At 42.1% G+C, this 18,557-nt stretch overlaps 1 protein-coding gene across 2 annotated transcripts in view; it reads right to left on the bottom strand.

Annotated features, from left to right (window-relative positions):
• The window catches only part of AIG1 (androgen induced 1), a 256,927-nt gene that overhangs the window by 31,052 nt on the left and 207,318 nt on the right, over nucleotides 1-18,557 (bottom strand). For both annotated transcript variants that reach the window (XM_043457286.1, XM_043457285.1), the window contains exon 4: nucleotides 7,487-7,602. In XM_043457286.1, the coding sequence (XP_043313221.1) occupies nucleotides 7,487-7,602 (116 nt within the window). The remainder of the gene's footprint in view (nucleotides 1-7,486; nucleotides 7,603-18,557) is intronic.

Below are 18,557 nucleotides of genomic sequence, written 5' to 3'. Positions count from 1 at the left end.
TTATCCCTAGACACAGTGGGAAGTCATCCACATTCTCTGAGCAATTGAGTGGCATGATCATATGTGTTTTAACAAAAGAATTGAGGGATCCTATATACAGATGAGTAGAGGTGAGGAAATGCCAGCTCTTTGCAGTAGCTCAGGAGATAATTGCAGCTTGGACCATGATGTTGGCAATGGAGAGGGATCAAAGTGTAAGGATTCTAAAAGGACTTTGGAGGCACAGAAGACAAAAACTGGTGGATGATTCTTTGTAGTGGGTCCAAGAGAGATGGGCAGAGGAGGTTTCATAGTTTTGGGGCATGAAAAACTGAGGGGGTGGCAACGCTCAGGGGATAGAGACTTGGGGGTGTGATTGGGAAAGCACATGAATTAGGTGTGCAGCTGCTAAAGGGGAGAGGCTTGTGAGCAAACATCAAGAAAGAGCTCTGAGCTGGAGATCTGAGACAGTGGCTGCAAAAATGGTGTGTGAGGTAGGTTGTTTCAGTCGTGTCGGGCTTCCCTGGAAGCTGAGACTGTGAAGATCTGCCTGTAGTGCAGGAGACCCGGGTTCAATCTGGGGTCAGGAAGATCCCCTGAGAAAGGAATGGCAACCCAGTCCATTATTCTTGTCTGGAGAATCCCATGCACAGAGGTCCTGGTGAACTATGGTCCATGGGGTCGCAAAGAGCCGGACATGACCAAGTGACTAGCACTAACTATGTACACTAAAGATGGGTTTACTTACTGATAAGAGGTGGTTTTAAAAAAAGAGAGGGAGACCAGGACTTCTCTAGGGGTCCAGTGGTTAAGAATTTGCCTTGCAATGCAGGGGACACAGGTTCAATTCCTGGTTGGAGAGCTAGATCCCACATGCCTCAGAGCAAGTAAGCCTGCATGTTGCAACTACAGAGCCAGGGCACCCTGGAGCCTGCACGCTGCAACTAGAGAGTCCTTGTGCCTCAACGAAAGATCCTGTGTCCCACAACGAAGACCCGAGGCAGCCAAATAAATAAAAAAATATTTTAAAAAAGGAGGACCTACATTACAAGAGTAGATCTCAAGTTAGGTATTCTTGCCATGAAAAAAAAATTTAAATAATAAATAAAAAGAGAAGAATACTTGAGTTTCAAAGGACTCCAGCACTGGGTAGAGTGGGAAGAGCCAGTCAGTGATGCTGAGAGAGCAGGGAGGAAATTAGGGTGGTTGTTACATCATCTAAGTCAGGGAGGAGAGTGATTCAGGAAGTGGGGGGATATTTTAGTATCAGAACTGCTGACATGTCAGTTGAGAAGAGGTCTATAAAGCATCCAGTGGATTTATCAAAATAGAAGATCTTGGTGACATTAGCAAAGGTTTAACCAAAGTAATGAAGCTTAAGCCACACTGGAGTGGCTTATAATCCCAGTCACATAGTACACTCTGTGTTAGATACTGGCCTATAGGTGTCACACGTACTAAAAATTAATCTTCCTTTAGTTATCACAGCAACCTAAGGAGGTAGGTACTCTTCTTATACCATTCTACAGATGAGGACATGAAGACACAGGGACGCCATGTGATTTGCCCAAGGTCATATGACAGAAGTGGAATCTAGGCTCAGGCAGCCTGCCTCAAAAAATCCATTCTCCAGCGGCTTCCCTGTCCTGTCTCCTAAGTGTGTAAATGGGCCTAGAGACAGTGTAGACAATTCTTTGGTGGGATAGCATGACCGACTCAATGGACATGAACTGGGGCAAACTCCAGGAGATGGTGAGGGACGGGGGGCCTGGCATGCTGCAATCCATGGGGTCGCCAAGAACTGGACACAGCTTGGCAGCTAAACAACAACAACAGACAACTCTTTGGGGAAACTGGGCTGCAAGTAGGGAGGTAGTACAGTTCAGTCCAGTCCAGTTCAGTTCAGTCACTCAGTCGTGTCCGACTCTTTGTGACCCCATGGACTGCAACACACCAGGCTTCCCTGTCCATCACCAACTCCCGGAGTTTACCCAAACTCATGTCCATTGAGTCGATGATGCCATCCAACCATCTCATCCTCTGTCATCCCCTTCTCCTCCTGCCTTCAATCTTTCCCAGCATCAGGGTCTTTTCAAATAAGTCAGTTCTTTGCATCAGGTGGCCAAAGTATTGGAGTTTTAGCGTCAACATCAGTCCTTCCAATGATAGTGCGGTGAAAGTGAAAGTGAAGTCGCTCAGTGGTGTATGGCTCTTTGCGACCCCATGGACTGTAGCCCACCAGGCTCCTCCGTCCATGGGATTCTCCAGGCAAGAATACTGGAGTGGGCTGCCATTTCCTTCTCCAGGGGATCTTCCCAACCCAGGGATCAAACCCGGATTTCCCCCATTGCAGGCAGACTCTTTAACCTCTGAGCCACCGATAGTGCGGTAGCTAGGTATAAAAGGGGTTGGGCCAAGAATAATAATTATTTCTTTTTTAGGGTGGAGACAAGGACAGGAATCTGTTCAAGCACTGATGGGAAGGCTCTGGTAGTGAGGCTGGAGTTATAGGAGAAAGAAGTGATGGAGGAAGGGTAGAGAGCTGGGAGGGGATGCAGCCAGAGTACAGAGGGAGGGGCTACCAGTTAGAAGCTGTGGAAACGCTTCCCCCACGGGCACAGGAGACACAGGAAAGGGAGGGTACAGAAAGGATGTTTGCAGGAAGAACTCAAGAGTTCCTGTTCAAAGTTTTTTACTTTCCGTGTGAAATTAAAGACCGGGCCATCTGCCTAGAGAGGAAAGGGCAGAGTGAGAGGGAGGTGGAGGGGGATGGGCAGAGCAGGCTGGAGAAATACAAAGGAAACTTGCCAACAGCATCAAAGGCATGAGCAGCGTCCAAATGGTGATTCTGGAAGACGGCAGGGAAAAGAAGTCGTGTTGGTTTGGATGGAGGGTAGGGATGTTGAGGAGTGTGGGAAGGGTCATGACCACATATAAAATGGTCTTGATGAGGGGCCTGCTTAATACATATGGAGAATTCTGGCTCTTCATGTGTGTGTCTGAGAACCAGCTGTTGGGGGTAAGAAAAGATGAAACTCAGAATAACAAACACTAAACACTGGGAACTGAGATGGATAATACACAGAAGCCTGTTCTGTCCAGGTACTGATCTAAAACTCTGATGCTACCAGGACCCACATGGACATTGGAGGAGCCCTGTGCAAGCCACACTCTCACATAGCAAATCCTCAATGGTCTACAAAGACTTCTCCTTAGAGGATAAGAAAACAGTAACTACCACTACACGAGGTGTTCATAAAAAACAAATAGATGAGGATAATGGGAAAGCAATGACGCTTTCAATTCTCAGGGGAAAAGCAGAGCTTGGGAAATAACTTAGTATATGAAACATAAGAAATTTTCAGAACACTCTTTGGCCTTCTTAATAGAAGGAGACATAAAACCCATGAGGTGGGCCCAAAATTCTTAACAAGAGCAGAGAATAAAATGAAAATAAGGATGGTGGGGAAAAGAGAAAGAGACAGAAATGAGAACTTTCCACTGAGACTCAGACACTCAGGACTTTAGTCAACTGGGAGGAAGGAAAGATACTATCATTTCTTGAATGACCAGTGTGCTCACTCATTTCTAACGAGAGAGAACATGCAGGCAATGTCTCCTATTTTAAATGTGATAAAAATGAAGCTATGAGATGGTAAGTAATTTGCTCAAAGCTCCTAAGAAGAGGGGATCTGAACAAGGACTGTCTGATTTCAAGGATGCGGACCTCCACCTCGCAGAGTAGCATGACAGGTTAATGAGGGAAAATACATGCAGAAAGGGGCTGAGGGGCTCCCTAAGGACTGAGTGTCCTCGGTGTAAACACAGAACAACAACAATGGGGGCCAGACGGACTGCCAGTCGCGTGGCAGGCACTTCGTACCCAGTGGCCTTAATGACTAGACACGGCTGCTTCTGATGCACTGCTGCAGAATGGAAGGAAAACTGAAAACCCACTTAGTTCGTTCACCCATAGAGTCACTCTTCACACAGTAACGGAGAGTGGAGAGTAAGGTTCAAGCAGAGACTCTGCAGCCACACCCCAGTGCCTGTACTGGACAGTTGACCCCTCAACAACATGGGTTTGAACTTCGATGGTTCCTTTGTTTATTTAGACATGGATTTTTTTTTTTTCCTGGCTGTGCTGGGTATCTGCTGCGGTTCTTGGGCATCCCCAGTTGCCGGGTGCAGACTTTGTTGCCTCGGGGCACGTGGCATCTTAGTGCCCCAGCTGGGAACGTGCACCCCCTATACTGGAAGGCAGATTCTTAGCCACTGGACAATCAGAAAAACCCCCAGGTTTTCTTTTCAATGCTCACAACGGTACCTGAGATTGGTATATAATCTGAAATTGGGTGAATCTACAGATGTGGAATCTCAGGTACAAAGGAATTGCAGGTAGAGGAGAACCACGTATATGGAGCTGACTGTACAATTACTCTCAGATCTACCATTGCAGAGAGGGTTGGCACCCCTCATCCACCCTGTTCAAGGGTCAACAGCAGGTCTGGCAACAACAAAAAACAGTCTCTTTTCCTTGGGTAAGCCATATCGTCTCTCTCAAGGGTTTCCTAATCTGTAAAACGAGCCAGATAGTGCTTATCTCAAAGGGTTATTTGGGGAAATAATATGATAATACTTTAAATTGCTTGGCACAGCAATCAAAATAATGGCATTCATTACATTTCCTGATAATTACAGCTGCATTAGAAACCAAAGGGACTTTTGGTGCTGTGTCCTGCATAAGGGGAAAGGCATGATCTTATTTATTAGGGGGAATTCTCAGTGAGGTGCAGAGAAATGCATGGAGGAGTGATGGTGGAGGTGAGGTGTGAAGAGAGGGAGTTAAGAGGCCACCATCAATGGTCAGGGGATGTCTCTGTCCCAGACTCCTGGGTAAGTGGAAAGACAGGTGGAGATGGGCATGGGAAGGGTCTGGGATGACTTCAGATGCTAAGCCTGGGTTAGACTGAGATGGGGGCTGGGAAATGGAGTCACTGAGTGTGGCTCACTCCATGAGGGAAAGCTCCAATACCCTCTCACTTTCTCAACTCTCAAGATCCAAATCTAGAAAGACTGCAGATTCAGATGGGGAGGGAGACTTGTGAGAACGAGCAGCAAGCTATAATCAGAGCTGAGCAGACAGGGAGGCTGGCCAGGAGCCTTGGACGTATAGCTTCAACTCAACCACACAGAGGACTGTCAGGGAGATCTGCTTTATAAGCAGCGCATGACAAGAAGAATGGTTTCTTATATTTTGGCACGAGGCTCTGGAATGTCCAGTTCTAACCCTGGTATGCTTCAAAAGATTTCATATCCTGAGCCTTTTGCTGCTGTGTCACTGGTATGTCGTATCTGAGACAGTCTGGGAAGAAGCAAAAGCCAGTACCTTCTGTGATAACAATTAAAATTCTTGGATTTATATAATGTGATATGATGTGAGGGGCATTGTTGAGCTCTTGGCACAGCTATGAATGCCTAAGGCAGAACACCAGAGGAAAAAGTCGACTCTGAGAGCGTTCTCAGAACATATCTGGAAGAGTCTGCTGGTTAATGCAGATACGTGTCCAAACAAGCACTGGTTTGCTCAGGAAAGATGCATAGCTGGCAAGTCTCCCTTGGCATGCAGAGCGTGAGTAATGCTTCATTTTAATGAGGGATCTTGGGGGTCTATAATAAAGACTATGTGGTATTTCCCACGTGTCTCTTTGGAACGTGGACTGATTGTACCCGCGGTGGAAGAAAAACCATCAGAAAGTATGCAGTTCCTAAAACCTCTGGGGTGCTACAAGATTCACATAATTTAATGGCATCTAAATGAATTCACAGAAATACACTCAGCATTCCCCAGAGTAAAAATCTTTTCTTACCATAGGTAAGTAAATATGAGCACAAAGTAATGAGACTGTTGGTGGGGGATGGGAGATGGGAAGGGTATTTGATTTTTAAACTAAAGCTATAGGCAGTTCCAGATGAACTGTAAACACTGTAACATCTCTGGAATAACTCTTAGCTTTCCTATCATGACTCTTCTGAAAGATAAGATGACCTGGATGGGTGGGATCGGGGCGGGTGGGAGGGAGGTCAAAGCAGGAGGGGAATGTATGTATTACATACAGCTGATTCACTTCATTATACAGCAGAGACTAATACAACATTGTAAAGTAATTATACTCCAATTAAAAAAAAGTCATCTGAACATCAAGTTCCTATGTATAAAGCACATAATCTTCATTTTTAAGACATTATTTCAGAGTCACACTTTAACCTGCGAGTCCGGATCATTTGAACTTTTTCTTTCAGAGAAAGCCAATACTTAATGTTTTGGTTGGAAACAAAACCAACCAACAAAGTGACTAGGAAAACAAACGCTCCCCAGTCCTGAACAGTGAGTGGTCAATGAAGGGGTCCATGGAGCATGACCACATGTTTGTTCTAGGGTCTACTGTCTGGATGTCCCCTTAGATCCAGTCATAGGGTGCGCATGACTTCCCAACAGCAAAGCCCCTTTTGGTTCAGATTTGGAGCCTTATTCAGGCAAAGTATGTGAAGTACTGTACTGACCTTTATTTAATATTTCTGGACTGGCTGGAGCAAAATGCTTCACGAGGACTGGACCTCCCAAAGTGCTCCAGGATTCTGGTGGGATTAAGTACAGTTCTGGGGTGTTTGAAAGGACATGACTCAGTCCCAAAAGTTTACAGGAGGGGATAGTGACCCAGAACTCAGGACAACAGAGTCCCAAGAGACGGAAGTGCTAGGGGCAGAGACCTCTTTGGCATAGGCTAATATATTAACGAGGACTTGGAATTATACAGAGAAATAAGAAATTCTCTATGTTAAATAATTTTGAAATGTTAACACATGGTTAGAACTGAAATTAAAGTGAAATAAACTCATCAGGCAAAAAGTCTTATATCAGATAAATGTTGCCACCTCCCACTTGGGATTTATTCATGCCCAGTAGACCAAGTGGAGATTTCCTGTCATTTATTTACCCCAGTTTTTCAAAGCAAAGCTATTAAATGCATGCTCAAGGTGACAGTCAGGCTTTAAACTGAATCAGGAAAATGTACATTTTCACTTGTTTCACTTAGAGGGTGGAAGTCACTCCTGGAAGAGGTCATTCCTTCTGTCCTCATTTGCATTTGTTGCAACTCCATCACGCCCAACAAAAGCATCAACAACAACAACAGCAAATCAAGTAAAAAAAGCAATAAAACTGATGTTCAAGAAAAACATTTAGTTTGAAAAAGAGTTGAAAAATGCAGCCTTGGAAGAAGCGCTGCTTACATGGGATTGTTCAACAAATTCCTGTTGTGTGAGGTTTGGCATATACTTTCTAAAAATATAAGCATCTGGGGAAATGAGACAAAGCCCAGGTCCTGGACCAAATGAGGCACACAGTGTGAATCTGTTAGTGATTATATCCATAATGAAATATGTGCCCAAATTTAGCAGCACAAAATCTAATACAATACGAAAGCCCAGCAGGCACCATCCTTACCATAATATATAGCCAAAAGAGAAGGTACATATGGCGGCCAGTCCGCTGCTCCTGCTGGGATACGCATGGTGTGATGTCCTCATCTCGATTAATATAAAGGGCAACACCGTTGTGTGCTGAAAAAGAACAGAGAGCAGGTGACACAGGTTCTTATCATCACCCCTCAGCAGCTGTTTTGCCATCACTAGGAGAAAGGGTAGTGTCATTTCCAAGCAAAAGTGCCTCAGCAGAGACCAGTATATGGTCTAAGTGGTAGAATGGACATGAACACATGTAGTCCATCAATTGCTCCCCTGTTTTTTCTTCTGTATCATAGTTTTTAAAACTGTATTTTCTTTATTCTCATTACAGAAAATTATAGAAAGATGTAAAGGGAACAAATTAGAATATAATAAAGGAATAAAAACAACCACTGTTAATATTTTACTATACATCCTCCTGCCTCTCAACTTTTTGTTCATATTATTTATACACAGTTAAGCTCATATTGTGCCGGCCATTTTATTTGGAATGACAGCATGAGAATTTTTGATTTTCAATTTTAGAAATTCTTTTAGAATATAAACCCTGACCAGAGCTGCTGAAAACTCCGTTTTATGGATGTATCAACATTTATCTATCTATCCATCTATTTATTTTTGACCTTACAACATGGCTTGCAGGATCTTAGTTTTCTGACAAGGGATGGAACCCAGGCCCCAGGAGTGAAAGCGCTGAGTCCTAACCATTGGATCACCAGGGAATTCCCTATACCAACACTTATTTAACTGACTTTTATTCTTGGTCATTAAGGAGTATAAGGTTTTTCAATTTTTACTTGAATAATTTTAATTTAAATAATTTTAAAGATATTCATTTTAAATTAATATCTTCTGTAGAAATCCTTGTTAAATTACTTTTCAACTGATGTATTGATGATTTACAATATGTTATATTGGTGTCAGGTGTACAACACAGTGATTTAAATTATTTTCTTACAGTCAAAGGTTATGATTTTAAGGCTGTTGATACATAATGCCAAATTATGTGTGAACCAGCAGCAGGTTAGAAAAGGAGGCCAAATTAGCTTGCAGAAAGGATGCTCTGGCTTGTACCAGCAGTGCATGGATTTAGATACGACGTTGGACTAGACACTCCAAAGAAGTTGTGTGGAATATTTCCACTTGTTTTTTGAAGCCAGCAGCCACTCTTGATTCTCAGTACAGTGGGCCAGGATAGGGATAAAACTTACCCCCTCCGTATGGTAAGAAGAAAGGAAGGTCAAGTACTCCTGACATTGAAATTTGGTGGAAAGATACAAGGGAAAAAGAGCTTCTTAGGTAAAACTGACTCAGGATATAAATTTACCTTCCATCACTGGAGAGTTTTCCAAGAGTAAGAAGATGGTGGAACCGAGAACTGAACCACCAGCAACTGTGAATTCTATTAAGGATACTCCTTAATGGTCATGAGAGAGTACTTGTTCTGCTCTTGCTGTATAGTTTGCATGTTCCAGGAAAAGGCATGAAACTGTATGTTATGATTTTCAAACTCTAATAAGTACTGTCACAAAATGGAATCAGGTGACAGGTAGACGGGCAGGAAAAGACACGGTAGGGATAGTGAAGGGAACATCTTTGGAGTAACTTACTGTTTATATTCATAGAAAAAACAGGATATTGTAAGAAATGATAAGACACTGGCAATTCTTTGCTTTAAACTTTCTCTTCTACATAATTATTTCGACTGCCAATACATGGCAATTAGACTATGGTATGTCTATAATGTCAGGTGGGTGACTCCATAGTTGGGTAGCTTTATATTTCCTTATCCTTTGCTTCTCTGTTATTGTTTTAAATAATTAGTATGATTAGCTCTAAAGGGAACCACACAAAATGTACACATGTGTTAATACAGAGATGGTATGTATTTTAAAGACTTATTTCATTGTTGTTGTTTTTTTTCCCTACTATAATTTAGTCACCTCAGATAATGTTGGCCTGGAATTTCACCAACAATTTGAGACGCCAAAAATAGTTCTGCAATAGTGACTTCATGTAAAAAGTCATATATATAGTTAGCAATAAGGCTAAGACTTCTCAGATCCCACATAGAAGAAAAATCCCTGCAAATCAAATATTTGTGCATCAAATATTTGTGATGCACAAGTATCTGTGAATCAAATATTCAGTGCAAATCACCACTGAAGATAGTGGTGACTCTAATAGCCTGTGTTGGTTATAAAATGATATTATTTTTGACTTTTTAATATTAAGATATATCTAAGCTCTACTTCTTACTCCATTGTACCACACCGAGTAAAAATTCACTCATTTTTCTATAAATTTGTATAAGTTCCAACAACTAATCTGAATATCTTTACCCAGTTAACATTATTTTACCAACCCTATTTGCTGATCATCAGATGTCAAACCTGGAAAGGTTAGGATGTCCTTTGGTGATGCCAGGCAATAAAAAAAAAATCTCTTTGAAAAACGAAAATCTCTCCAGGTCACTTCATTTCTGGCATCATCACCACTAAAAAGGAGCTATCTGTTCCATCAGCGAGGACAAAAGATCTTTCTGTGGCTAGCTGGGCCCATGCCAGCTTTGACCAGGGGCAAATTCTATATGAGAGTAGGAACAGCTTATTATGTAGAATTTTCAGGCACTAAAGAATGTATGTCCTCTTTTCTAAAATTTTATAATGCAAATTATGTTTACTGATAAACATTACATATTAACAAAAGTAAAAATAGTGCAAAATATTTACAGCAAATATAAATGTTTCTCTGCATGTAGCTAAAGTCTTATGACTAAAAAAAAGATTTAAAAAAATCTATGAAAGGCCTTGTTGAATCTCTAAGTTACCTTTGGCAGCTAATTGTGACTCAAAATCTGTAGCAGCAAGAGGGGCAATGACTTCAGAACTAGGGGTACAAGAAATTCAGTTCTAATCCACTCCCAGGCAATACTGTTTCAATGACTTAAGAACTGGGAAAGAAATATTCAGCTCCATTTAAGACCAAAGCTGCGCAAGAGTGGTAAGCTTCCATTTTGTTCACTGTGGTATTTGGAGCACTTAAAAAAGAGCCTAGCGCACAGGAGGGGCTCAATAAATATTTGTGGAGATCATTTAATCTTTGAAACAACATCCTAAGTGGGAGTTACTAACTTTTTTCTGTAGATGGGATTAACAAAGACTCGGAAAAAGTAACTGTCTTGTTAAAAATTATTTATTTATTTGTTGCTTTTGGTTGTGCTGGGTCTTCCTTGCTGTGTGCAGGCTTTATTGAGTTGCAGCGAGCAGGAGCTACGCTCTAGTTATGGTGCGTGGGCTTCTTAACTGCAGTAGCTTCTCCTGTCGCAGAGTACCGACTCTAGAGTGTGTGGGCTTCAGTAGTGGTGGGCCACCAGTTCACTGGCCATCCCCAATCCCCCACCTCCCGGCATATGGAATCTTCCTGAACCAGGATCAAACCTGTGTCCCCTGCATTGGCAGGTGAATTCTTAAGTGCTAGACCACCAGAGGAATCCAAAGGCAATAACTGTCGGGCCCTACTAAGTAAGTCTACCGAGTGTTCAAGACTAGTTCTGTCTCCAAATTTCATGCTGTTTCATATATTAGAATTATGTCTTTAAAAGATATCAGAGATAAATCATGTTTGACTCAATAAGCTTCTGGCAGTACATGATTTAAGTTTACTTATGTTGTCTCTCAACAAACCAGAACTATTTTTTTGGTTAAGCTTCAAAATAAACAAAAAGATTTTCACTGTGAAAAAACACATTTTACTAAATGAGTTCTTTCCTGTGACATTTAGGCACCAGAACAGTATCATGGAGGAAGGACACAAATACAAAGTGCCTACAAAAGTCAAAAGTCCTAATTCAGAGCTGTCGCAGGCTATGTGAGTTTTTAAATAACTTTTTTAGTCAATTCACTGTTTTTTTCTTAAATAAATACATTTAAAGGAAAACTTATGAGGCTTATAAACTCTCCTAAATGGAATATGTTAATAGAAGATAACCACAAAAACAAATACAATGGAAACTAATTGATCTTGATAAATATTCAACAGATGGTTTGCTAGTTTGATTCGGAAGCCTGCTCTATGTGTGTTAAGTAGGGGTGTTAGAATTAGAGGGGCCTTAAAGACACGCACATAGAGCTAGACACAACTGAGTGACTTAGTATGCATGTACAAAGACAGGCTAGAATGAAATAGAGACCCTTCTAAATGAAATCAGAAGGATTGAAAGATAATTGAGAGAGAACTACCTTTCCACCAGGTAATTCTATACTATTTAATGCCAGGGCCCCGTGCCCCTAAGTTATCTCAAATACCATCTGAGCCACACACCTATGCTCTGGAACAGATTATCTATAAATTGTACCTGTACCTTCTAAGTGCTGAATTATTTGATTTATGAACAGGTGTGCTTTTGCCAGAAAAAATGGAGAGACAGATGAGTAGGAAGTTTAGGTATGGATGGAGGAACTTAATGGTATTTAACAAATTTAAAAAATGGATTTATACTACACAAGAAGGGTCTGGACTTGCTATGGGAAAAATACATTCATTATTTGTGATGGCATTTGGTAATCTATAAACTAAAGGGAAGTTTTATAATAAACTTTCTTGCAGAATAAATAGAAGGATTAAAATATATGCTGTGTGATGGTACAAAAGTAGAGCATATGAATTAGGAGACTGCTCAAGATTAAAGTTCTAGCATCTGTGGTTATAGTCAGGATGTGTAATACATAAAATATTAAATGAAATTTGAAGACTTTCACCTTCCATTTCTTTGGTCTTTCTCTTGCTTTCCAAAATATATACATATTTAAAGTGAACAATTAAAAAATATTTATTTATTTGGCTGCTCTGGGTCTTAGCTGCAGCATACGGGATCCAGTTCCCTGATCAGGGTTCCAATCCAGTGCCCCCCTGCATGGGGACCACAGAGTCTTAGCCCACTAGACTACCAAGGAAGTCTCCAAAATATTTTTTTAAATAGAAAGGTACTGCTTCCATACCATATAACATGGATTAAAAATCATTTCAATGGACACTGGGAGTACATTTATCTTTTCAAATAACTAGGACATAGAAACAACTTAAATGTCCATTGATGGAGGAATGGATAAAGAAAATGTGGTACGTATATATTATATATACTATGGAATATTGTGCTATGCTTTGCTTAGTCACTCAGTCGTGTCCAACTCTTTCTGACCCCATGGACTTAGCCTGCCAGGCTCCTCTGTCCCTGGGGATTCTCCAGGCAAGACTACTGGAGTGGGGAGCCATTCCCTTCTCCAGGGGATCTTCCAACCCAGGGATTGAACCCAGTTCTCCTGCACTGCAGGTGGATTCTTTACCAGCTAAGCCACCAGGGAAGCCCAAGAATACTGGAGTGGATAACCTATCCCTTCTTCAGGGGAACTTCCTGACCCAGAAATTGAACTGGGGTGTTCTGCATTGCAGGCGGATTCTTTACCAGCTGAGCTACCAGGAAAGTCCATCGCTTAAATATTAGGTCTTAAAAAAAAATGGTACAAATGAACCTATTTACAAAACAGAAATAGAGTCACAGATATAGAAAAAAAAAAACAAACTTATGGTTACCAAAGGGGAAGGGTGAACAGGGATAAACTGGGAGATTGGGATTGACATATACACACTGCTGTGTATAAGACAATTGAGCGACGTGTATAAAACAAATAACTAATAAGACCCTACTGTGTGGCACAGGGAACTCTACACAATACTCTGTAATGACCTACATGGGAACAGAATCTAAAAAACCGTGGATATATGTATATGTATTGACATAACTGACTCACTTTGTTGTATACTGGCACAGGTCTGGAAAAGGTCTGTTTTCATTCCAACCCCAAAGAAAGGCAGTGCCAAAGAATGCTCAAACTACCACACAGCTGCACTCATCTCACAAGCTAGCAAAGTAATGCTCAAAATTCTCCAAGCCAGGGTTCAACAGTACGTGAACCGTGAACTTCCAGATGTTCAAGCTGGATTGAGAAAAGGCAGAGGAACCAGAGATCAAATTGCCAACATTCGCTGGATCATCGAAAAAGCAAGAGAGTTCCAGGAAAACATCTAATTCTGCTTTATTGACTATGCCAAAGCCTTTGACTGTGCGGATCACAATAAACTGTGGAAAATTCTGAAAGAGATGGGAATACCAGACCACCTTACCTGCCTCTTGAGAAATCTGAATGCAGGTCAAGAAGGAACAGTTAGAACTGGACATGGAAAAAACAGACTGGTTCCAAATCGGGAAAGGAGTATATCAAGGCTGTATATTGTCACCTTGCTTATTTAACTTATATGCAGAGTACATCATGGGAAATGCTGGGCTGCATGAAGCACAAGTTGGAATCAAGATTGATGGGAGATATATCAATAACCTCAGATAGGCAGATGACACTACCCTTATGGCAGAAAGCAAAGAAGAACTAAACAGCCTCTTGATGAAAGTGAAAGAGGAGAGTGAAAAAGTTGGCTTGAAGCTCAACATTCAGAAAACTAAGATCATGGCATCTGGTCCCATCACTTCATGGCAACAGATGAGGAAACAATGAAAACAGTGAGAGACTTTCTTATTTGGGACTTCAAAATCACTGCAGTTGGTGACTGCAGCCATGAAATTAAAAGATACTTGCTTCTTGGAAGAAAAGCTATGACCAACCTAGACAGCATATTAAAAAGCAGAGACATTACTTTGTCAACAAAGGTCCGTCTAGTTAAGGCTATGGTTTGTCCAGTAGTCATATATGGATGTGAGAATTGGACTACAAAGAAAGCTGAGCACCCAAGAATTGATGCTTTTGAACTGTGGTGTTGGTGAAGACTCTTGAGAGTCCCTTGGACTGCAAGGAGATCCAACCAGTACATCCGAAAGGAAGTCAGTCCTGAATATTCATTGGAAGGACTGATGCTGAAGCTGAAACTCCAATCCTTTGGCCACCTGATGGGAAGAACTGACTCACTGGAAAAGACCGTGATGCTGGAAAAGATTGATGGCAGGAGGGAAAGGGGATGACAGAGGATGAGATGGTTGGATGGCATCACTGACTCTATGGACATGAGTTTGAGTAAGCTCTGGGAGTTGGTGATGGACAAGGAAGCCTGGTGTGCTGCAGTCCATGGGGTTGCAAAGAGTTGGACATGACTGAATGACTGAACTGATGATGATGCAGAAACCAACACAACATTGTAAATCAACTACATGTCAATATAAGTTTTAAAAAAGACAAAAAAAATAAAAAGGTTTTCTTTCTTGGAAGCCAAAACAGCTTTTGAACACGAGGTGTGCCAGACTATCCCCTGCCTACCTGGATAATGAGAGAGCTGGCCATCCTCTGTCCACTGATTTGCATCAGTAGGGCACAGGCAGACCTCTGGGGATGTTCTCAAGGTAATGGATACATTAAATTGCCATCTGAGCTAGCTAAAAATGAGACTGCTGGGCATAGCTCCTGGGGATGTCTGGCTTGCTGGATTCCAGTGGAGTAGTGCTCACGGTGGTCCCTGCTTAAGTAGACCACATTTCTTGCCTTCATCACTGTCAGGATAGGTTTTCTTATATTCTATGATAAATTTTGATCATAAAAAAAATTGAAGGATGGTGCGTGCACATGCGAGTGTATGTGTATGTGTGTGGGTGTATTTGGAGCACCTGCATTCTTGTGGGTACTTGGCTGCAGGCAGGGTGAGAGATGTGACCAGACTTGCCTGGGACCATGGGGTGAGGGACAGTCCTTATGATATCCTAGCAATTGGTTGCTTTGGCTATTCAGTCACTCTCTCCTGTCTGACTCTGTGACTCCATGGACTGTACCCTGCCCGGCTCTTCTGTCTATGGAATATTCCAAGGCAAGAATACTGGAGTGGGTTGCTATTTCCTACTCCAGGGGATCTTCCCCATCCAGTAATTGAACCTGCATCTCTTGTGTCTCCTGTATTGGCAGACGGATTGTTTACCACTGAACCATCAGGGAAGCCCTCATAAATTATAAATAAAAACAATATAGAAAACAGCTCTAGGATACAGAAAGGCATACACTCCATATTTTAACATGAATATTTTGTTCCTTTGCTCTGCCATCCCTGAACCAGAGCTGGGATTAAAAGTAGAAATTTCTGTGCTGTCATAAAGCAACAAGGAATTTCCAAGTTTGAAGTTAAAGCCCATTGTGTTAGTAAAACATGATCTAAAACGATAGGAAGGGTGATATGAGAAAGACTGGCCAAAAAAAAAAAAAAAAAAAATCAGAAAACACTGACAGATTCTAACCTTTGCAAAGCTTCTGGGCTCTCCAAATAAGGCAAACGTTTGATGAATGCAGAGAAAAGCAGCGCTGGGTGGGGCATGCGCAGAACTGGGGTGGGGCTGCCCCTGGAGCAACCATAAATTCAGAGTCAGTGGATGTCACACCGGGCCGCTTGGAAACAAAGCTGAGGCAGGCTCTAAAAAACCTGAATTTTAAACTCTGAAAACCCAACCAAATGCTTTCTCCTGCCACCAAAACCTGTCATTATTAACTTTATTAATTGGTCAGCTCAAAATGTGCCACCTTCCCTCACTCTCTTCACAATGGGGATATTTTGGTGTTTTTTTTTTAATCCTCAGTAGTTTCCAGTCTCTAGGAGTCAAATGGAACTTCCTTGTGCCAGGGGCCTCCCTCTCCTGAGAGCTGAGGTGCTGGCTTTAATGTGGTCACGCCAGTACAATATGACACAGAATCTCCCCAGAAACACCAGAGCCTTTGAAATTGTGCCTTTTCTGTGTGGAGCTAGATACCTGTCACCACTGGCTCTCAAACTGTCCGAGATACACTTACACAGGCTTCTCAGAATGAGGTTAGACATGTGACCCAGGGTCAGAAACGTAGATTCAGATGGAACCAATATTTAAGTGTCAGTATGTTCCAGGCACTTCTAAAATGCTTTATGGACTCAATACTAAATTTGGGACTCATCCAGTTCTAACATTAGCCCCAGCAGCTCTTAGGATATGGTTTTAATAATTAGGGCAAATAAACAAAACAGAGTCATGCATTGAACCAAGACATGCGTATCTTTGCAATTAAGAGCAAATGATGCATCACAGAAACAATTAACACGGGGACAGTGGTACCATTTTACCAGGCCATGATTTCTGCATTTAAAAAGCACTTTTAATATGACTCGAGGGAAGTTAGTATCTCCTGCTGAGTCTTGCTAGTGAAGGTATCCACAAGGAGCCGAGGCTCTGTGGCATTATTGGGAAGCTCCAGAGTGGTGCCTTCTGTTCAGCCCAGCAGCCTGTGGGCCACTAAAAGGAATTTTGTGAATGTGGTTCCAGAAATAACCCACGTTGTATCTTAAAAGGTAAGAGTGACTTGAAAGTGACCCCAGAGTCACTCGTTCCATGAACATTTCACAATTAGTACCTGTGGTTCGGACAGAAGAGCACAGTGAGGATGACTGGTCTGAGACGATCAAGTGATTACAACATCATGCACTACACGCAGATGTGCACATTCAGGACGGTGCAATGATTGGGGTGACCTGGTCTGCTGGGGTGGGTCGAGGGAAAGCTTCACACACCAGGAGACATTTCAATTGGGTGACACTCCAATACTTTGGCCACCTCATGCGAAGAGTTGACTCATTGGAAAAGACCCTGATGCTGGGAGGGATTGGGGGCAGGAGGAGAAGGGGATGACAGAGGATGAGATGTCTGGATGTCATCACTGACTCGATGGACATGAGTTTGAGTAAACTCCGGGAGTTGGTGATGGACAGGGAGGCCTGGCGTGCTGCGGTTCATGGGGTTGCAAAGAGTCCCATGGACACGACTGAGCGACTGAACTGAACTGAGGGCTTCACAAGTAGAAGAAAGGGCACAGGTAGAAGTTCATTTACTAACCCAAGAAGAAGAAATGATGTAAAGGCACTGTACAGACCACTAAGGAACCATCACCGTGTCACAGGACACAAAAGAGCATGAAGAATGACGTCTGGACAGCTGAGGTGGGCAGAAGCCAAATCATGCAGTATTTTTATATGGACTCTGTTTTGTAAGAAGCAGAGGAAGCTCTGCTTAAACTCCTCAATACAGTTGAAAGTACACAGACGTAGGAGAAGCATATTTGGGTATTGATAGTAGAAAGGGCAATATACTTTGGCCACCTGATCCAAAAAGCTGACTCATTGGAAAAGACCCTGATGCTGGGAAAGATTTGAAGGCAAAAGGAGAAGGGGGTGGCAGTGAATGAGATGGTCAGATGGCATCACCAACTCAATGGACATGCATTTGAGCAAACTCTGGGAGATATTGAAGGACAGGGGAGCCTGGCAGGGTCTCAAAGAGTTGGACATGACTCAGCGACTGAACAGTAATAAAGTAGAAAGGGTGAGCTGGAGGCAGGATGGAGGACAGACTGGACAGAGGAGAGATTTGTCTACAGACACAGTCCTTTCTCCTGCCTTCCCTTTGTCCTGCCCGCTCTTTCCTCAAGGCAGGAACCTGACTCTCTCCATGACTTTCTTCTAGGTCTTCCTCAGCCTCCTCTCTCCTCTACCTCTCTAGAGCCTCCTCACCTACAATTTCCCCCTCTTTACTTCTCTTTTCTCTTTTACTTTAATAATTACTGTACTACTGGAAAACAGTACAGGGGAAAGACTAAAAAAGAAATCTGGTCTTAATTTTATTATTATTTTATTGGAGTGAAATTGTTTTATAAAGTTGTGTTAGTTTCTAACGTGCGTTGAAAAATTCTGGCAAACATATATGATAGGTTAAACAAGCCAATGACTTCATTCATCTGTCTTACGTTGCTTCCCCATCATTCATTATGTGCAGAAACACTGCATATACAGTAATAAGAATGTTTACCATTTCCTAAGCTTCTAATATAAACTCAATTTTATACACTAAACATTTCCAGTCAGCATTATATTTAATTCTTAGAGCAACTCTAATGAAACAGATATTTTCATGTCCATTTTATAAATGAAGAAGTGGAGGAACAGAGGGATGAACTTGTCAGAGGTTACGCAGAAGTAGGCAATGGTGT

This window comes from Cervus canadensis, chromosome 33, assembly GCF_019320065.1.
Source record: "Cervus canadensis isolate Bull #8, Minnesota chromosome 33, ASM1932006v1, whole genome shotgun sequence".
Taxonomy (NCBI): Eukaryota; Metazoa; Chordata; class Mammalia; order Artiodactyla; family Cervidae; genus Cervus; species Cervus canadensis.
Note: the sequence above shows the minus strand (reverse complement) of the source record. Positions and strands in the feature narration are given on the sequence as shown.